The sequence below is a fragment of the Athene noctua genome, chromosome 1, assembly GCF_965140245.1.
Source record: "Athene noctua chromosome 1, bAthNoc1.hap1.1, whole genome shotgun sequence".
NCBI classification, from domain to species: domain Eukaryota; kingdom Metazoa; phylum Chordata; class Aves; order Strigiformes; family Strigidae; genus Athene; species Athene noctua.
Genome location: NC_134037.1, coordinates 140,415,973 through 140,438,453, shown reverse-complemented (window position 1 = coordinate 140,438,453; position 22,481 = coordinate 140,415,973). Strand labels below are relative to the sequence as shown.

General features: G+C 37.4%; 1 protein-coding gene across 12 annotated transcripts in view; it reads left to right on the top strand.

Annotated features, from left to right (window-relative positions):
* The window catches only part of ABI3BP (ABI family member 3 binding protein), a 192,773-nt gene that overhangs the window by 80,232 nt on the left and 90,060 nt on the right, over positions 1–22,481 (top strand). For 7 of the 12 annotated variants that reach the window (XM_074898200.1, XM_074898258.1, XM_074898193.1 and 4 more), the window contains exons 5-10: positions 1,950–2,131; positions 5,295–5,356; positions 13,354–13,405; positions 14,481–14,543; positions 15,621–15,716; positions 18,239–18,316. In XM_074898200.1, the coding sequence (XP_074754301.1) occupies positions 1,950–2,131; positions 5,295–5,356; positions 13,354–13,405; positions 14,481–14,543; positions 15,621–15,716; positions 18,239–18,316 (533 nt within the window). Of the gene's footprint in view, positions 1–1,949; positions 2,132–5,294; positions 5,357–13,353; positions 13,406–14,480; positions 14,544–15,620; positions 15,717–18,238; positions 18,317–22,360; positions 22,433–22,481 lie in introns of all 12 variants that reach the window. The other 5 variants (XM_074898248.1, XM_074898236.1, XM_074898225.1 and 2 more) reach the window with 1 other exon arrangement.

Sequence of the window (22,481 nt, the reverse complement as noted above, 5' to 3'; positions counted from 1 at the left end):
GTTCTAAATCTCCTACCAAGTGATTCTATGAGGTTCAGCAAGATGCATTTATGTTGCAGGTGGGATTTGTTTATTACTGTTACATCCTTTGCAATTTAGTGACAGATTTCAAGTAAGCTTTCTTGTCTGTTAATGTCTGTGTGACTATGTATGAATGGATTTCAATGATAAAAAAGGAGAAATTTTCCTCATTTTAATTTTGCCAATAATTTCTTGTTAAAAATGTTCTTTGTCAATCCAACTGATATTGCTTGACACATGAAATTAGAGTAGATCACAGCCCACAGAAATAAGGATGCAGACTATTACTTGGTAGTCCAGGAACTGATAAGAGAGACGATATTTACTACTTACCATATTTCTTTCCTTTCCAAGGCTTGGGTTAGACTATGGCTTGTTTTGAACACAAAGTAGTACAACTAATGAAAAGAGTTATGTGAGCTAACATAAGCATTAATTTTGTAACCTTGTGGAATACCTGAATGAGCTGAATTGTAGCAATTGAAACAGGAGAACCTATATTTTTGGTGCCAAGAAAATAAATTTGACAGTTATGAGATAAGATATATAAACAAAGATAATCTTTGTGTATAAAAATATTTTCCATGATTAGTACTTGCCTTGTCTTAGGTTGTGTTTTAATAATGGAGAAGGAATTTCCCTGTACTCAACAGTCATCTTTCACATATAGTTTACTCTCAAATTGCTCTTCTGTAACTGTAGCAAAACCAGCTTTATTCATTGACAGTATTATATTTGATCCATTAAGTCATTTTAATCTGGAGCTTTGATACCTTTTCAGTTGATTAAAGAAATGTTTTGTTTGTCAAAGTCCCTTATTCCTCTCTATATATTTTTCTATATAATACATGGCTTAATTCTCACAACCCAAATTTCTTACTCCGCTTGCTTGTGAAGGATTCTTGGGCATGTACCTAGTGTTCTAGAGTTGTGTTTGGTTTATGGCCTTATTTTACTCTACTGAAGTATGGAAAAATGCAATTGGATGGAATTCATCTTTTTTCAGCTTATATAAATGTAACATGGATATGGGCAATGGATATGCTTTATTTACATTATGCATAAAAATTTTAAGTAATACTTGGATTAAAAAATTACTAAATCTCTCTAAGATTTGTTTTTACAGAAACAGAAAACCCCACCCCATTCTGCTAGTGATTCATCATGTATATTGAAAATGAGACTGTAGCAGGCAGTGGAGTTCTTGTGCTGTAACTCACCATTTGCATTGCATTGTTTTATACTGGTTATCACTGCAGTCACACTTTTTCAGGGTGGTGCTGCTTGACTGAATTGGGCAATTTCTGTAGAAATATTTTTAAATTTCATAATCTGTTAGCAACACGTTGTTGATTTAAACTGCTGAAAGTAATGTCTTGGTTTACTTTCTTCTTTGAAGTATGGGCAATACATGATGCGATCACTAAGTGAGGAATGTGTTGTATAAATGTCAACTATTACTGGTTTTCCCTTGAGAATATTTTTGGACTAATTGTGAGGGGAACACCTTCCCCTGGACGGATATAGAAGATTTTGAGAAATTGATTGAGTCTTCCTGACTAATAGATTCATGTTTCAATTGACTAGTTCTGGCACATATCAGAATCACAGGGACTGCTTACAAAATGAGCTTAGAGTTTGTGGTCAGAACCTTGCACACGTGGTTATTTGTGAATAAGGAGACTTCCTCTTTGTGTAATACTCCTAATGTTGGGATTTGTATGATGGGGAGCATATATCATCTAGGAGATGACTGGGCTAGCATATTTTCAGGGAAGATATGCTGGCTTTTCTGATATTGGATAACCATAAGGGGCCAGAAAGAACAAGAACAATGGTGGGTAGGAGTTATTTTAGTAATTTGTAATGAAGAGGATTGTAGAGAGTACTTTTGTGAAGAAAAAATTTATTTTTCTTTTGTCGAGCAGGTTCTATACAGTTCGCTACAGAGAAAAGGATAAAAACAAGAAATGGGTTTTTCAGCTTTGCCCAGTTACAGAGACGGTGGTGGACAATCTGAAGCCGAACACTCTTTATGAATTTGGAGTTAAAGACAACGTAGATGATAGTGTTTGGAGCAAGACTTTCAATCATAAGACAGTTCTGTCTAGTAAGTATTTGACAATAATTAATCAAATAGCTACTCAGCTTGATGGTATTTTAACCTCTATTGTGGTATTACTTAGACTAACCTACTGATTGGGTTTTCATTATTGAAATGCTATCCCTTATGGGCCTAACATTCTTCTAGGAATTAGTGAAACTAGAAATAGTTTGTGTTTTGAAAAAAACACCACCTACTTTTCTGAAAGGTGTTCTCCTCTTGTTGCAAATAGTATAGGATCTGTCGCAGGTTGGTAGAACTTTAACAGTGATTAGATATACCTAGGTGTTGAGTATGTATGTTTATATTTCTGACCGGAATCCAAGCTTTTTCCTTGGGCATTGAATAATAGGATCATTACTAATTTGAGGCAATGGAAAGTACTATCCTTGTTTGAATCTTCTTTTGTATCTGCTTTTACGTTCAAGCTGTTTAAAAGCAAGACAGGGCCTGTCCTATCCAGCATGCATCACAATGGGCCTTTTATGACTCTGCTAGAAAGTTGAATTTGAAGATAATTTTCAGTCAAGCAATTATATAAATTGTGTTTGAAGCATGGGTTGTAACATATGCTTTTGTTTGGGTTTTCATGGAGGCAGTGTGTGGCATCTCTGGCTGTTCTCTCAGTCATATTTTAAGCTTTTTCTCTGAAGTCCCAAGGTAATGCAGGCAAAGTGACATCAAATTAACCCTTGAAAAAACATGTACCGTTCAAAGAATTATTGTTGTTAATGGAGGAAATAGGTAGCAGCAGAGTCTTCCTCCTTCTGAAGAGAGGAAGAGAGGACTTAAGAGACATTGTCCAATTTAAATTATTTCTCTCAAGCATTTACATAAATTTATTTCTGAACATGATGTTGCTCTGAAGATGATGCAAATTCCTACGCTCAGTATTTCCATCTTGACTTGAAAGAATGGGAATTCTCATAAGAGAATTATTCATGTGAGATTTCTATCTGAAATTGATTGGACCCTAGTTTCAAGTTGCTGGTGAGTTATACAGCTCAATATACTTGCAGATAAGGAAGGGGAACAGTAGGGTGGCTTGTAACACTGCAAAAGTCCTCATACTCCCTAATAAAGAATTTTGCTGGCCTTCATCATAAATTAGAAAGCTGTAACTCTGAAGTATCTGCCCAGTGCCCACAGAGTCATTCTAGCAGTCCAGAAAAATGCCATTATACCAGGAGCTTAAGATGGAGAACAGTGGCAGTCTTTTTCCCATATCTGCCTCACAAAAAGAAACTCTGCTTCACAGCTCTAAAGAAGGCTTACTAAATGGCTGTTTTTCCTACATTTTAAACATTTTAGAATCATCTGTAGAGCAAATGCTGGAACATATTTGAGCAGTGAAAATAGGAGGGAATGAAGAGTGCATAGTGTTTGTAGTTTAATACTGTGTTCAAGACGGAAATGTCCACTGGCATCACCAAATTTGCTCTTTGCATCCAGTATATTACTAAGTACTGTTTCTTACAGACACTATACATTTTTATTAGGCCAGGAGAATAATGCTTGTAACTTATGGAGATGGATGGAGTTTGGTTGAAAGATACTTTCTTGTAAGAGTTCATCTTCTATTTAGATGAGATTTCTTTTTCCTAGAATGTAGACTTTTATATTCAGTGGATGCTTCTGAAGCAACTAAATCCGGGGAACTTGCTATTACATTCTGGTCTGCTGATAAAGTATCTTCTAATCAGAAAGTTGTCAGCATCTTTCAGATTCAAGCCCTTTATATTGCCAGTGCATAGTAGGTAGATACAGAAACTGTTGGCAATAAACAGAGAGTGAACATTTATTATACATTTGTAAAAATCTGTCTGCATAGGAGTTTACCAATCAGCACAAATGGCCACTTTGTTTTAATTTACTGTCTTGTAGCAACCCAAGGTCTTTTCATATATTAAGAAGCATTTCAACCTAGACCAAACATCCTTCACTGTAAATTTTCTTTCCTTGCTGAAAAATATATAAATTACTATAAACTGAAATTCCTGTTGCATCTTGTTGTATTTGTTGAATCCACAGGCCAAATTTTTGTTGCATACTAAACTTGTTGGGAGGGGTTGGGAGAAGAATCTGGTTTTAATTCATGATTTGAGGAAGACATAAAAGGCATGGCAAATGTTCAACATTTATTTAACTAAAATTTATCAAAAGAGATGAAAGTACATTATTTCTGACCATCATAACATGATTTTCTCATGAAGTCAGTGTGAAACTTTTGTCAGTTTTCCTTTGTCTTTCTGCCAGTAGTAGGTCCTCTTCTTGAGAAGTATCAATCACTTTGGAAGATTTTTTTTTCAGGATAGCGTGTCAACTTAAAGACATTTCAATTAATATTTCTTTATAGCTGAATTGTTTTCTATTGCTCATCTGTTTTGGATGGAATTGTGAAGAAATATGACAATTAGCTTGATGCTTGTTTACATGCCTGTTGATGCAAAGGGAGCAGAAAAGTGTAAAGGTGGAAGATGTAGACAAAGTTTGAAGCATTGCGCTAGAATATGAGATGCTGGGAGGGACTGTTTCTCCTCTGTACTTAATAGCTGTATCACAAGAAGCTTCTAATACTAGGAAACTAAGAGGAAAAGCCTAAGAGAAAAATTTCAGAGATTAAATCCATGGGTTACTTTGCTCATATGTTGAGGTAAAGGAAACCCAAAGAGAAGTGATACACCTGCTCTCTATTGCCAGTGCTAAACGTGTTTTTCTTTTAGAGGAGCATGCTTAAAAGAAAGACTATTGGAGATACTAAAATATGTTGCTTTTAGCCAGTCCTAGTACCAGCCTGACAGATGGGATGCAGAAATTCCTCTTTCAAGTTTCTTCCTTGTGTATTAGTGTTGTGGCTATATTAATTTTATTAAAGAATCCTCTTAGGCACCTCTGACTTCTTAGTAAATCCCCAAGACCACTTCAGTTCTCTTACCTGATACATGAAATGAAACAAATTTCATTTCCTCTCTGTCAAAATGTGAAGAGGAATCTTTGCAAATAATTTGAGAAACAGGACCAAACAGAATTGTTACATGGTGTGTTTTTATACCTTATAATTAAGCCTCCTAAATTTCTTAGCTATTGAAAAAGGTGAATAAACTTGGTTTGCTTTGCTTTGGACAAAGAAAGTAATTCTGTGTATTTATTTATTTTTCTGTCAAATCAGATAAAAAAGTAAACGGACAACTCCAGAATATGTACAAGTTGGTACCTAATTCCCAAACACAGGTATGCAAAACAGTCTTATTTTTTATACCAGGTTTGTGTTTTGTATGGCCAAATTTTTGCTCCTCTGCTAGAGTAAAGTGAGAAAGATGTTATGACCACAATTTGCCAATGTAAAAAAATCTGCTAAAGCTAAGACTAGATGACTGTATGAAGAAGTGTTTATATATGTTGATTGATTGGTGAAATGATTAAGAACTGTGGCTAGGATGATTACATATACTATTTACAGTTTAACAAAGATGAAGTTGATGGTTTCCTGTGTGGATTCTAAACATTAAAATTTACTTATCCCCTTGTTATAGTCAGGTTTGTTAACCTGTGGTATTTGTGGTGGTGGGCTCATTTTGTGGTAGGGTAGTGCTATTATTTTACAGACTAATCTTGTGTATACTCAGGTCTTATAAAATCGTAGTCATCCAGTTGAATTCACTGATAGTTCTCGCCTGTGAAGCAAGTGTTTGCAGAACCAGAGGAAACTGTAAAGGGCAATTTGATTTGTTTATCAAGATTGCTAGGCATTTTGTTTAATCCTTGCAGGTTGCAAGGGTTGAATTTTTAACCATTTCATCAAAGCATTCAAAGACTTTTGTCAATAAAAAAATGTCAATATTTATTCATTTCCTCTTCTTCTTTTCTCATCTGTCATTTGCTAACATCTATCAGTCAAGCATGGGTGGGTCTCATATGTGCGTGGATTCACATAAGATACTTGTTGCTCCCAAGAGCTGAAGCAGGAATGAAGGATCATTGACTGAGCCTGTTGGTAGACTAGTTTTAATACACTGAAAAATAGACATTTTATTCATAACTTTTGAACATTAACTTCTCTATTATGAGACTAAACTGGTTTCTTCATATTTCCTTTCCTTAATTTTTCATCAAAGTGCAGTTTTTAGCAGCTAATCTTCTGGGGTTTTTTTTTGTTTTGCTTTGGTTTTAAGGTTCTATCCCTGAGGTAGACTGGGATAGCTTTGCAAGAAAAATTGTAGAAATCCTTGTTACTTCAGACAGTTATGAAATAATAGAGTCCTCTATTCTTAAAGAAGCCAGGAGAGGGGCAGCAGAACTGACATCCTGGACTTCCAAAGGGTTGACTTTGTCTTGTTTAGGCACCTGCTTGACAGGATTCCTTGGAAGACAGTCCTGAAGGGTACAGGGGTCCAGGAAGGCTGGGCACTCTTTAAGAAGGAAGTGTTAATGGCTCAGGAGCAGGCTGTCCCCAGGTGCTGTAAGAGAAGCCAGTGACAGGGAAGAGCACCCTGGCTGAACAGAGAGCTTTGACTGCAACTCAGGGAGAAAAGGAGAGTTTAGAGTCTTTGGAAGAAGGGGCTAGCCACACACAGTGATTACAAAGAGGCTGTGAGGCTATGCAGGGTGGAAATCAGGAGAGCTAAAGCCCAGCTAGAAATTAATCTGACTTCAGCAATCAAAGATAACAAGAAATGTTTCTATGTCAGCAGCAAAAGAAAGACCAGGGAGAGCCTCCATCCCCTGCTAGACGCAGGAGGAAACATTGCAACGAGTGATGAGTAAAAGCCTGAGGTCCTTAGTGCCTTCTTTGCCTCAGTCTTTAAAGACCAGTTGTTTTGAGGGAATCCAGCCTCCTCAGCCAGAGGACAGAGACTGGGAGAACGATCCCCTCACAATCCAGGAGACAGTCAGTGCCCTGCTGCATCACACGGACATACACAAGCCTGTGGGACCAGATGGGATACACCCGAGGGTGCTGAAGGAGCTGGCTGGGTGCTTGCCAAGCCGCTTTCCATCATTTACCAGCAGTCCTGGCTGACCGGGGAGGTCCCGACTGATTGGAGATTGGCCAATGTGACACCCATCTATAAGAAGGGTCAGAAGGATGATCTGGGAAATTACAGGCCTGTCAGCTTGTCTTCAATGCCTGGGAAGCTGATGAAGCAGCTTAACCTAAACACCATCATGCAACACGAGGGACAACCAGATGATCAGACCCAGTCAGCGTGGGTTTATGAAAGGCAGGTCCTGCCTGACAAACCTGATCTCCTTCTATGACAGGGCGACCAGCTTATTGGATGAGGGAAAGGCTGTGGATGTTGTTTACCTTGACTATAGTAAGGCCTTTGACACCGTTTCCCACAGCATTCTCCTGGCAAAACTGGCTGCTTGTGGCTTGGATGGGCACATGTTTTGCTGGGTGAAAAACTGGTTTGATGGCCGGGCCCAAAGGGTGAACAGAGTTAAACCTTGGTGCTTCTCAGCATCCTCCTGCCACATCCAAAGCCTCCTGCTCCACCAGCTGAGCTAACTCCACTCATTCCTCGAGCCTTAAAGACTGTCATGACAGATGGAACCCAAAGTTATGGACTAAATGAACTCAGTAGACATTTTAGAAGAATGGCCCATAGACTGAGGGAATGATATCCGTGAGACCTGGGAAAGGGGTGGTGATTCCTTAGAATCTATTTGGAATTTGAGCATAACGTAAAAGGTATGGAATAAGGTGTGGACACTGTCCTGGTTTCAGCCAGGATAGAGTTAAATCTGGTTGGCAGCCAGTCACGAGTGGTGTCCCCCAGGGCTCAGTTTTGGGGCCACTCCTGTTTCACATCTTTATTGATGATGTGGACGAGGGGATCGAGTGCACCCTCAGTCAGTTTGCAGGTGACACCAAGTTGGGTGGGAGTGTTGATCTGCTTGAGGGTAGGGAGGCTCTGCAGAGAGACCTGGACAGGCTGGAGCCATGGGCTGAGCCCAACTGGGGGAGTTTCAATAAGGCCAAATGCCGGGGGCTGCCCTTGGGCCACAACAACCCCCAGCAGCGCTCCAGGCTTGGGGAGGAGTGGCTGGAGAGCTGCCAGTCAGAGAGGGACCTGGGGGGGTTGATTGACAGCTGGCTGAACAGGAGCCAGCAGTGTGCCCAGGTGGCCAAGAAGGCCAATGGCATCCTGGCTTGTGTCAGCACTAGCGTGGCCAGCAGGGACAGGGAAGGGATCTGACCCCTGTACTCGGCACTGGTGAGGCCGCCCCTCGATTCCTGTGTTCGGTTTTGGGCCCCTCACTACAAAAAGGACATTGAATGACTCGAGCGTGTCCAGAGAAGGGCAAGGGAGCTGGTGCAGGGTCTGGAGCACAGGTCTGATGGGGAGCAGCTGAGGGAACGGGGGGTGTTTAGTCTGAAGAAGAGGAGGCTGAGGGGAGACCTCATCGCCCTCTACAGCGACCTGAAAGGAGGTTGCAGAGAGCTGGGGATGAGTCTCTTTAACCAAGTAACAAGCGATAGGACAAGAGGGAATGGCCTCAAGTTGTGCCAGGGAAGGTTTAGACTAGATGTTAGGAAGCATTTCTTGGCAGAAGGGGTTGTTGGGTGTTGGAATGGGCTGCCCAGGGAGGTGGTGGAGTCCCCATCCCTGGAGGGGTTTAAGAGTTGGGTTGACCCAGCGCTGAGGGATATGGTGGAGTTGAGAACGGTCAGTGTGAAGTTCATGGTTGGACTGGATGATCTTCAAGGTCTTTTCCAACCTAGATGACTCTGTGATACTCTGATTCAGACATTTTAAAGGGTTGACTCATGAGTGATGATTAATATAAGGGCAAAAATCTGTTCTTCACAATTCTTTTCTGTCTCTCATTTTCCAAGTGTTTTCATGGTAGGAAATGGTCGTGTATAGTTTCTCATTGTTCGTTCTTCATATTGTATAATATTGTAAATTGTCTGTAATTATCAGACCTGGAATTCCTTCAGGAATCAAGCCACAGTGCATTATGTATGTTTTCTTGTAGGAATAATTAGGACAGTAATACTTTAATTATAGCATTGTACACAGAGTTAGGGCAGTATAATGCTTAGGTTATTGGAAATATATTCATGTCTCACATTCACAAGAAAAAGTTATATCTGTGTGTGAGAGACTGCAATGTCCTATGACTGTCTCGAAGCTTGCTTGTGTCTGTGCAAACCTCCAAGAGGAGCTGCTGTGGCCTGTGAACTGGTCTGGGGGATGCTGCCCAGGGAAGCGGGAGTGTATTGAAGGATGCACCCCCTACTTCTTGGCTGTTGCATTGTCCGGACTCTTTACATAAGCCTCAGAGGGGCAGACGTGACTGAGCTGGCCCCATCCTGGAGCCGTTTGTGGCTCTATTGTGCAGGCCAGACCCCATGCACTCATTGCTAATGAACTGATAAGAAGCAAATGTTCCTGCCCTTGATGCGGGATGCAAGAAAATCTGTTGGACCAGAGGAAAAAAACCTAAAGGGGAGCAGATATGCTGATCAGCAGGTATGATGAACTTAAAAAGGCATCAGAAAATCTTGCTTTGTGTGCATCCACCATCAAAGCCACATCTGTGTGCATCTACCATCGAAGCCAGATCTGTGTGCACCCACCACTGAAGAAATGAAGGCTGAGGACCAATGGGACACCGCTGGATCCATGGTGGTGATTATTCTTGCAGCTCTATCCTGTATCCTTGCTTCATTTCTGCCTTTTCCTTCCATTCTGTCCTATCACTACCCCTCTTCACTTTTTTAATAATAAAAACCTATTTTGGGTGTACGGCATTTGACCTCGTTTGTGTCTTAATCTCGCTCTCGGAATTGTATTGAAACCTCCCCCGACATTGGATCGGGACACTGTGAGTAATATGGGGCTAGTTGATTGGATATTCAGGAAGGTTCTCATCTCATTATGGTGCTGATGAAATCTACTTTACTGTTCTTCCTATTGGTCCCATAAGCATCTTTAAAGTTACATGTGACAGCCCAAGACCAGGTAATTCATTTTGCGTATGGAGTGCAAGCAGAGTTCCTTTATTCCTCTTAGCAAACCTGTGTGCCAGGACCCTGACTCTGTTATGCTGCTTCTGTGGAAGCAGGGATTCTATTTATGCAAGAGAAGTCCTGAGAAAGTGAGCTAAAACAGTTTTCCAAATATTTGCACAGCTTAAGCATGAAAAGAGGACTGGAGCCAACATCCAGTCTTTTTAGTCAGCTTCACAGGGCATAGCTCCAGAGCAGTACTGCTTTATCACCCTCCACAGAATATCATGAAAACATTCCGTAGATGATTCTAAAAATTTTCTTATCGTTCTTACTTCAGTGGTGCAAAAAGCCATAAAACTAAGGCTGAGAAGCAGGTAGTGGCCAGCTCTTAAGTTTACCTTATTACTTCAGTTTCCTCAGTATTAGGTGGGGTATGTTTCAGTGGTGCAATTGCATCATTGGTGCAAAGCCATAATGTTCTTTACGCCAAGATTTGTTTGTGCCTTATTTTGCTCCAAAGACACAATTGGCTCATATCAGCATGGTCCTAAGTCTTCTCTGTAAGGAGGCATTTTTAGAGGCTGTTTATTAAAGCAACATTACCGATCCATCTAGTCATTCTGCCCTTTCAACGTTGGTCACATGTTAGCTTGTGTTTCTTTTGGCAGGTTCATCCTTTAAATTTGACTAAGCTCCTGGGGCTGTGTGAGCTACAAGTAATGAGAGAGGGGAAGAAAAGGAGAGCTCTAGAGTTGGTCATTCTTTTTCCCTTCATACACAATGGGTGGTGTTACGGCAGAGAAAATGTAGTAGAATGTGATTTCCCTTCTGTCTGATTAGGTTCTTGTATTTTCATAATATCAGTCTGAAAGGTGGGGTTCTCCTCCATTCTTCCAACCAAAAAGCAGGACTCCTAGCTTCTATCATTTGTTAAACTCTAGAAGAAAACACGCCTGCTCTTTTCTAAAACATATTCAGTCCGGGTTGACCGTAATTGCTTCCTTGATGAGTGTCTTACATGTATACCAGTTATTTGTGGCTTTTTGGAGTACTGGAATATAAGAAAGGTAGAAAGAACATGTGTTTTTTGAAGTAATGTTCCTTGACAGAATGTCTGAGGACTGCAGTCCTTTTATTCAATATGCCGTAGCTATATAGTCAGAAATTAAAATGCCTGACTTATGGTCTAACTTACATCTCTAATTTTCCTCTGAAAGTAAGAAATACTGTATTTCCCATGTTCTTCATTCATGGACATGTCACAGTCATTTTAATAACTAATGTTCCTAATACCTATATGCTTTATATTCTCTGTCTGGAAAACACAGTTAATAGTGCCATTCCTACAGATGTTTCTGAAATAGTTTGTCCAAGCAGACATAGAAATATCTAAAGGCATCTCTTTTTGGAGCCTGAGAAGAGAGGATTGACAACATGGTGGTAGCTTTCAAGTGCAGCACTTGCAGATTCATGCATCTGAACAGTGTAATTACAGCAGCTGCAGAACACAGATTTCATGTCAATGATTTCTTCTTCAGTGAGAAACTAAATTCTGAATATATTTTAATGTATTTAGTATTTTCATATTGCTGTCATGAAAGTCATCCATTGTTACTCAACAAAGAAAGGATGCTCTTACCAATATAAGGACCTTTTATTAGTAAAAGGACTGCTAATTATAATTAGAATTTCCACACTGGAATTACTTGAGTGCTCACTACAACTTGAGAGCTGTTTATTTGATTGTAGGGCTCCTGATGAGAAATACAATAAAATGAACACCATCTTCTGATAGATGCATTTCATCCCACTTGTTTGTCACATGAATAGCAAGGTTATTTCAAAAGCTGATCATCTGCAGCACAATTTTTTCACTAGATGGCAAAATAGAACTTAAACCTTGTTAATAATAAAGAAAAATAGTAAGGAATAAAAAAAGAAAGATTATTTTGTATTCTTCATTAATGACAATGATTGGAACCTCCACTTAATTTCCAACCATGTTCTTGCCAATGCAAAGCTGTAATTAGGTAGCAGAAAGTGATGGCTTTTACAGAATACGCAGTCTCCATCCATTTCCCTGAGGGAAAGGGCCATCTCACCGAGATTTGCCTTCTCCCAGTTTCTTAGACTTTGATAGGTCTTTGATGGGTACCCAACGATTGTTTTTAAAGCTTTTTTTAAATATTTAGATGGAGAAAAAATAGTTATCCTTAGGTAAATAATTAAAGCTTTGCCATCAAATGTTTTATTTTCGTGGTGAGTGTTCTTTCACATGAAGTAGACCAGATTTCATGAACTGCAAAATGAACATGAACTGATTCTGACTTTAGTGGTGTACATTTAACACAGAGAGGTAATTGTTTGAGTATTAGATATAACTGAAAAAAAAAAATTCCACTTTTAATGTATTTAGCATTTGTATATTGCTGGCATTACAGTCTACCTCCTCTCATCACCTGAGTGTATTTTCAAGCTTTCGGAAATTATTTCTAGTACCCATGTGTGGTAGTGAATACTGATTTATAATCTTTGGGATTAACTGTTTTCTTCCCTTCAATAAATATGGAGTTTATTCATATGTTCCTTATTTTTGTGGTATGAAAATGCTGGAAAAGATTCACACTTAGGCAAAAAGTACTATGGGTCAAAGACAAGAAAACATCAGAAAAGTCCAAGTATTTAGCATAAAAATGTGAGAACAACATGGGTGGCTGGGCAATTATACTTTGGAAACAAGTTAATCAAATAAAATGACTCTGCCTTAACCTACCTCAAGCAGACTGTGCACCCAATAGTGGTGATTCCCAGTCCTGGAGTAGTTTGTGTTCTAACTATACTATTTCTGAGAATATAATTATATCCTCTGACCAAATTTGTAATTGCATATGTTTCAGATGTTTTGGTGTAGTTAAATTTCAGTTTTTCTTAGATTTCTGGACTATTCCCAGTGAATGCTCAAGAGATTCTTAAAAGAACAAAGGATTGGGAGGATTGTGAATTCCTAAGCTGCCACATACCTTGTTTTCATGAAGCAAAACATCTCAAGCTGAAAAAAGGAGGTCAAAATGCAATATTACTATACTAGCCCATGATAACTGAATCAGTAGTGTAACCTTCAGTGGCTAGGGCCAGAGCCATACCCAGTGTTAACTTGGGGCAGGTGTGGTATTGGATTAGAGCCCTCTGTTACTAAGAAAGTCCAATTGCTATTATGGCAGTTATCACAATGCTTTTTTCTCCCCCCCCCTTCTTCTCTCAGCTTACACTGCGTGATAATAAGAAATTGGTCCCTGTCACAATAATCAAACAAGGTAAATTTTTTTTTTTTAAATTATTCTTATGCAAGAGTAACTTTAAAATTAAAAAAAAAATTCTGACTTGGATGTGAATGTCATGAAAGTTTCCTTTTAGAATTGGTGGAACCTTAGAAACTATCATATCCTTTGATTACAAATATGATTAATCTGTTACCTGTTTGTGTTAATAAAATGAGCTATTACACTGCATTATAAACAATGACTTAGTTGAGTCATTGAATGGATACCAATCAGTTCTGATTTCTGCTAGTATCCATTCTTTTACTCTTCCAACTGGATTGTCAAAGTATGTTAATCTCCCAGTTGTGCATAACTTGGTAGTCAGCCATGAAGGGCAGCAGTGTGAGTAAGATTCATTGTACCAAACCTTTTGGTGGGTATCTTCAGCTAAGTCATTAACTTATACTCCCTTCTTCTCCTTTCCCTGCTTGGAGAGAGATGTCTACAGTAGACTTAAACATATTGCCCTTTAGAAATGCCTGTTACTCTCCAGTAGTGAGAGTTAGTATAGTAGTGTAATGTTTGAAAATTAACTACTTAAAGACAGCTGATAGAAAATGAGCTGTAGATTAGAATTTGTTAACAAAAATTGTACTGTGAATAATTTTAAGTAACAAAATCAAGCAAATTGTCTTTGGAGGTAGTTCACAGTTCAGGGACAGGAAAACACTGGAGGGTGGTGTGAAAGCAAAATATGGTAATTACCATTAAAATCTGACTGTATTGGCATTTATTTCACATGCATCCATTTTTGAAGACTTGTGAACAGCAGGGTAATAAGGTGGCCTGGAAATGGCCTTATATTATCATAAGCATAGAATGTAATTTTCCACCAAGGATATAGAACTGATATGCTAGGTGAAAGAGGTGCACAGTTAAGAGATGATGGAACACAGTTTGCAATGTCTTCAATGGAATGTAAATACAGTAAAAATTAGAACGGTGTCATCATCTCCAGTTATTAAGTTGGAAGATTTTCAGAATGCTGAGGTGTGTCTCAGGTGTGTTTTTTTTTCTTGTTTGGGGGGTTTAAAAAATATTTTCTAATATCTCTTTGTTGTCTCCACAGTTATTCAAAATCGGACACAGTCAAAAACTTCAGATAGTTCTTCTCTACCAGGAGCAATATTAGGTGACTAGAAGATATTTTAAATATTTTTCCTCATCTTCAGCTGAAAATTAGAACTATGTAAATACTCCTAGTTTTCTTGATCTTGATAGTTCTTTCCCTGCATATCAAAGGGTGTTTTGCAGCTGGTTCAGGCTGTATTCATTATATTTTATGGTAGCACAGATGGTTCAAGGGTGATGTAGGCTAAGGGAAATAGAATCATTTTATTGTCATAGTATTTAAAAGAAAATATTGTCACTGTTTAAGCCAAGAACTTCTTTCATACTTCAAGTTAAGTTCTGTGGCAAAGATCTTATTGAGATGAGGGTGGGGTTTTTTTGGTTTTTTTAAGGTGGTATGATAATGTACCCTCTACAGACACAAACCTGTACTGATATTGAAATATATTATATATGAAGTATGTGATAATGAAGCATATTGTAACCTTCCTTGCCATTAGAGCTTGACATTAGATCTTGGGACATAACTGTTTCCCTCAAGCCATTCAGTTTCATGCTTTCTGTTCTTGTTTGACTATAAGAATACACAATATTGGCTTAGAACATAAAAACAGGGAAGTAGTCTAGTATATAGTGCTTAGTGTGGTGAACTACTGGTCTGCCTGAAATAGATAAGAAAGGCTCACTGGATCATGCAACTTGTGACCGATTTATTTCTGGATTCAGAAAGGTGTTTAGTCCTTTATATATATGGAAATACTTTATATAACGTTGGCTTAAGTTTGCTTTGTGTGAGTTTTAAAGTATTGATGTGAATCAGATACTCACTAACCACATTTGGTGTTGGGCCTTCTTGGCCCACCAGACAGAATGTCCCAGCATCTGTGATACCACAGTACTCCAGGGTTGTATGCTGCAGTATTGGATTGTTTTCAGTTTTGATTAATTGTGAAATGGTGGTAATAACAGTGAGTAGTGTAAAGGAGAATAGTACCAAATGGGAGTCATAATTACTGAACAGAACTATTTTCCCAAAACTAAACTCCCAGTGGTTTGGTAGTAGTTGTTCACGTATCTCAGAGGGCAAATTATATTTTTCACCTCTTCTGGAATTAATGGCACACATCTTTCTCTGTAGTGCACCTTATTGTTCCAGGTCTCAATGAAACTCAGCAGAAACTTCCTCCTCTCCTGACAATAGATGACCTACATCAAGCATCCAAGAAAAAATTGGGTAAGCAGAAATGAACTAAGCTTGTATTGTTTGTGAGTGGTATCAGAATCGTAGCGATGAGACATCATGTATGCAAGCAGAAATGTCCTTTTTACTCTCCCTTTTCCCATCTTTTTTTTCCCGATCTAATTAATTATTAGATTGGATTTACAAGGATTCATAGAAATTCACTTATTTTAAAATATCTGAACATGTTTTTAAGGTATTTCACAGCCATTTAAAAGAATGTGCAGTAGCTTTGATCATAGAGGAAAGGAGGGAAAACAGTCATGTTTATGAACTTGAGGGGTTTTATTTTGTTTTATAATGTAACTTATTTTTTTAATCAGTTATATCTTTCAATATATGCATTTAAAAATGGAAGTTCGTTTGTCCATTTGAAAGACTAGATTTTCAGTGAATTTTAATTATGTGAGGTCTGTCTCGAGAATATGTGAGAAATTATTTCATGAAGAGATTCTGATTTATTATCTGTAATTAAATTAATTAATAAATGGCAGCCAGAAATTAGAACATTGCAGTACAGGTTTCATGTGTATCTTGTGAATATGCCTGAAACCTGAAGGAAAAAGATTAATCAAGGCTTTTGTTTAAGATCTGTAAATTGGAGTATCATCTGTGAATAGCACAGCTGTGGTAAATACAGCTATCTTTAAAAACCTTAATAATGTCCACAGTGCATTTTTCACAGATCCCTTGAGAAGAGTTCTGGAGCTGATGACCTTTGGCTTGGCTAGTCTTAATACTTTATTTGAATTTTGAACAACTGGATCAGATTTTTTTCCTTTCTTATTTCTGCTTTGTTTAATTTACTCTGTTGTTCCAGTGCTGACCGTGGCACATTCTCAGACTAGCTTGCTCTGCAATGAGAAAACAAAAATGTAAGCTAAGTTGAAAAACTTAATTGCAGTACTTACATTACAAAGCATTACTGGTTTTCAATCATGATGATAAAATTAATCGGTTAACTTGATTACTAATAGGTTCTTTCAACAGCAAGTATAGAAAACAAGGTGTTTATCATTACTAGCTTGGTTTTAATATGCATATGATCTGCAGGTAACAAAGGTAGCATCAAATCTCAGTAGACAGTATTTTGACAAAACTGGTTTTAAGACCTCCAATATTAGTTTTGGACTACAGTATCTAGATTTATTTTTTTTTTTCATTTTCTACCAGTATAATTGTATGTTTCTGCACGAAAACAATGTTATGTTTTCAGATTGGTTATAAGCTTTAGTTGTGTGCACAGTAAAAATGCCAGAATGTGACTCTGAGCAAAAGATTGGGAAAAATACAAAGGCAGCTTCACTGTCCTAGAGATGTTCAACTTCCTCAGCTGACTGAGTGTAGAACTTGAACTTCTAAATTTAAATGCCCTGATATGCCTAAAATAGATAGCTGGTGTGATGCCAGTTTGGAGCCACTCTTTATGGTAGATTACACAAACACCTTTGTGAAAATAACCAGGGCAGACAAGCGATGTTTTGTTCTGTTCTGTTTACTATGTGTTCCTTACCAGAGAACATGAAGCATGTGGGTGTACACGCAAGGGACTACTGGATTTCAACGGAGTGTAAAACAGGGAAGAGTCATTGCTTGGAAAGCAAAAATACTCCGAGAAATAATTTGAATGAGTAAAATAATTGACAAAAAGATATACTGTGCAAATCTATAAAGATATCCTTCACTGATGCCTGGGAATGATGTCTACAATAAAACGCACAAAGCTTATGCTGTGTGTGAAGTTATGAGTAATTATGATTTTTTGATATACTGCAATAATTCTAATTCTGTATTATTTAGAAAAGTCAAAATAATGCATCACAGAATATCATATTTATTGAATTTTCAAATTATTTTGTTTACTTAGTCAAAAACTTGCTTTTTTCTTTTACGAGTAGTAGTCCCAAAAAACCCCACAAAATATATTGCCTTGGTCCTCAGTGGAAAAAAACCAACAGATGTATTATTCAAGTCAAAATGAATTAATTTTCCTGATATCCACTGCTGGAATATTTTTATATCTGTTGGAATAGAAGGCTATTGTCATACCACTGTAATAGTTAGTTGTAATGTAAAGAAAAATAAGGACATGACTAGTGTGACAATTCCATTGTATTTGAAGATTTATTAGACTATTCTTGTATAATGCTTAGAAATATATTACGTCTTTGAATTTTGAAAACATATTTGCTGTTGAGCTCATATGCTAGACAGATGTAAAACATTGAAGACTATCTTGCACTGTGAAAGTAATGATTCATAAGGCATTAAATTCCTTAAATTTTAAATTTTATTTTGAAGGAATCTTTTAATGAACAAAACAATACAAAAAATGCATGCGTTTAACATAACTAGATAGATGCTTGTACTGATTGTGCAGTGGAAATTAATTGATTCCTAAAGGTATTCAGCTTTCCACATTTATCCTTTGGCAAATTGAAGTGGGACAGAAATAAATCTGTAGTAGAACAGAGCAGATACAGCTTTTCTCATCTCTAATATCTTTGTCCCTTTAGCTAAGAATGAAACTCGAATATGGCCTGCTGAATCCAAAACACCAGAAGTTCAAGAAATATCCCCACAGTCCCTTCCAGGTAATGAAAAATTTAAGTTCAGTTTTGAAGACGTTAATCTTGACCAGAGTCTCTGTGGACTTACTGGTCCTATTAAAGTAAATGGGAGCTGTTCACAAATGTGGGAAAGGAATATAAAATTTGATGCTAGACTCATATTCAATGTTATATGTCTAACTTCCATAGCTGGAACACTGAAGTTTTTTATCATCTACTTGTGGCTGAAAAACTATGACTTATTTAAAAGGGCATACTCAGATGTTAATTTCTTAAACTGTTCAAAAGCTTTAAGTGAAATTTTAAAATTCGTGAGATTTACTGCCCCCATTTGCTTAGGGAAGAAATTAGTGTAACATAGACCACTTTATTAAGTTGTATGACAAGGATAGCCCTATATTTTTAACATTTGCAGTCTGAGAGCAAAAGATTGGAGAGAAATAAATTGTTCAGAAACAAATCATTTAAGAGTGACTTTCTACCCACTTTATCAACCCACATTTTGGAATTGTTTAAGTAGGCATATGCCTTTATCCATTTTCTGTAGTCTGCCTTTTATCCCATAACTAGGACTGAAGTCTTGATTCTTTTGACATTAGAGACAATAGTTGGCTTCTCCTTTCTTTGCTGAAAGGGAGAAAGGAGGCTTGAACAGTGACAAGACTTCAAAATGAAAATAGAGGTTGAGGAAACAATGCAGTGAAGATTTGCTTTTCTTCAGTTCAGTGTGTTGGTTTAAGCCCTGCCGGGACCGGAGAGCACGTTGCCGTTGCCCCTCCCCCATCCGCAGCCGGTCGGGCTGGAAGTTAAACACAGACCCCGGCTAAAATAAGAAGAAATTTAATACAACAGTGTGATAAACAATCTGAATAGCAGCACTGGTAATGATAACAGCAATAAACAGCAATAACAGTGAACAGGACAAACGATATACAGAGAAATACCACAAATGATCACGGAACAGCTTCCCGCCACCAAGCCCACCAAAAAGAAAGAAAAAAAGGTTTCGGCCTGGACCTGATGTCAGCATGGTATGCATAACCCGGCTGGAGATCCCTTCCCCCTCTCTCTCTGCTGGGGAAACTTAATCCTATCCTAGCTGAACCAGGACATTCAGTCATATTATGTGATCTTGCTGACATTACTCAATTCCATCTATAAAGTATTTCCTGGCTGGCTGAAATGGTGTAGAGCATTACTCTTTTGACATCCCACGATTAGCATAGATACTGCCCTTAAATATGACTGTGTTTATTTTATTCCTTAAGTATATCAAATATACCATACTTTACGCCATCAGACCAACTCAGTCTTTAAAACAAGCAAACCAACCCCTCTCAAAGAACATGTAGGGAATAAAAGAGCTGTAGGATGAAATAATGCAATAAAATCATGTAATGATTGACAGCCGTCTTTTCGATTAAACAGTCCATCATTTTTTTCTCTGAAAATGTTTGCAGAATTTTATTTTCCACTCAACAGATAAGTCTATTTGCCAAATTCTAGTTCTGTCAGCTCCTTTCTGCAAAGCCTTCATACATACACTCTTTTCTATTAATTGTAAATACTAAGAGGAAAACAAAGATGCTCCTCCACAGAAAGTTATTGTCAAAGAGGGCTCTGAACTTTACAAGTTTAGCATATGTGTAATAAACAGCCTGCTTTTAATGGGAAAGGCATGGATACTTTTTAAAAAAACTGTAAAGATTTTGTTTGTTTGTTTGTTTATATTTTGATGTCTCTTGTGGACTTAAATTTTACTGTTATTTTACTGTTATTTACATTGTCTGAGTAACTACAGAACAAGCAATTTTATAGAACGTTGCCATTTTGTGGAAAATGAGAATTGAATGCATAAATTTGTGTAATTGGTTCTCCTGCAAATTCCTAGTCCTCTGGCTTGCATTCATCCAATAAAACTAGCATTCCTTGTGCTGGAATTTATTGGTTACCCAGGTAAACAGTGTAAAATCTGTCAACAGAATTGAAATATCACCTGTGAAGGAGGAAATAATTCCATTCCCTTTCCTGTCCTTTGTGTTCTGCAATTATGTTTATTTTGGTCTGTAATTATTGTGTTCTGTAATTGCATAATACCTGGCATGCAGTAATTCTAACCATAAACATCTTCATCTCTTAGACATAGCGTAGAATTACATGTTTATGAAGTTGGATAGTGTGTTTCATTATACATGATAATAATTGCCAAGTACTGTCTTTTTAGTGACAAATGATATATAACCATTTGTTACAACTAAACACAATGATAGTAATTTGCCTTGCATGTTCATGTTAACCATCTACTTTGCAGCTACCATTGAAGCAGCACATTAAGCCTAGTTTACCCGGTGCTCTGGAAAAGCATTTTCTCTAATTTAGCTTTTAAAGCCTAAACTTTTTGCTTCGTGTACCTTTTTTTACAAAAATGTCTGCTGTTGTTTCACATCATCCCTACAATATTCTGTGTGGAACAGAGGGGAGCTTGGTTTCTTTTATTCCAATTCTAGTCATGCTTTTTCTTGTTCAGCTTGCTCAGTTAACTTAGCTGACAAGAGACATGCTTCATATGAGTGTAAACCATCTGACCTCCAAAAAATCCCAAAGCATAATGAGTTTTAAATTTCTGTATTTGCTTTTGGTGTTTTTGAGGGTCTTCTTTATTTCATCATTACATTTCCCCAATAAGAAATGTAAACTTTTGAAGTACTTCTAAGATACAGGTTAGTTGTTGTTCCTGGGTTTCTTATGGATTAATTTTCTCCCACAAGCTTTATAGAGATAATTTGCTTTAATTTCTTTGTAGAATGAAATCCTCCTTCCACTGATGACAGTAACAGCGCTGTAACTGACTTAGTAGAAGCTGAGTTGGGTCCTAATAAGGCAGTGTCTGTGGAGGTTCCAGCTTTTGTGGCACTGAAAAACACCATGCTCCAAAACAGAAAATAGTGTAATGGTTGTATTATAACTGTAGTAGCATCTATGTAACTTTAGAATCTGAAAAACACCGTGTTCTCTTCAGGAAATGAAATAAGTTTCTAAACCTACATGATCAGTTCTTGCTTGAAGCATGATCAGCAGATTGAGGAAAAAGCATGGAGAGCATGCTGGAAAAGCAAAAGAAACTCTCTTTTATTGTATCTCAAAGAAAAAAAAAAAAAGTGATCTTTTATTAACCTGAATAAATACTAAAAATTAGTGCTATACTGGTGCTGATCACCAATATTAAAGATGTCCTCTAAATACCAACATGTGCTAAATGCTGTGCAGTTTGCTCTGTGGAAGAAATTAATGCTCTTATCATGTTCAAGGCTGAGACTGTACCATTCTGTGTTCTATATCAATAATCTTTGTCATTTTGTCATCTGAGATTACCAGTTGTGTTTACTGTATGACTGATTAAACACTATGGGACCTCCAGCAAGATGGAGAGGAACGACATGATCTTGAGTTACATACCATAGGAATTAAATGTTATGTGAAACAGCTGGAAGAGTATAATTATGCATTATGCATTATTTTATTGTAATATGGTCAGCAATTCAGTTTAGATGCACTCAATGGCTGTTTAATAAACTGCCCATGCTTTACTCTGGAGGTTTAGAATTAGAAGAATGAATGAAAGTCAAAAGCCTATTATATTATTACCAGAAAAATGAAAAAGTCAAGGTATTATAGACGGAACTTTTTTCTTTTCCTGATAATTTTATATTAGAAGGATTAAAACCATCCAGAATAGCAGGGAAAATATTTTAAGTGCACTTCGTGGTGTAACAGATCTTGTTTATAGTGTATATCATAATGAAATTGGGAGCCTTTAACAGAAGTACAGTGTGAGCTTTGCTTTTTCTGACTTACATTTTTCTTTGCTTTTGTAAAACTGCAACAAAAAAAATCCAGAACATCATATAGACTTCACATCTGAAAACAAAAGAAAATATTAATCAGTCAAGCTGCTGCAGAAATTACTCTAATCAGGTGGCATAAAATGGTGGTAAGAAAAGCAGTGGGCTTTGGGCAGTAGATAAATAAATTTCAGAGGGATTCTAAAATAAAACTTCTTTCTTCTAGCTCAGGCTGAGAAAAAACATGGACCTGAAGAATTTAAATCAACGCCTAAACCCGAAACTCAAAACATACTGGGTAACTAATTTTGCTGCTTTTTATCTTTGTACATTAAATGCTTTTTTCA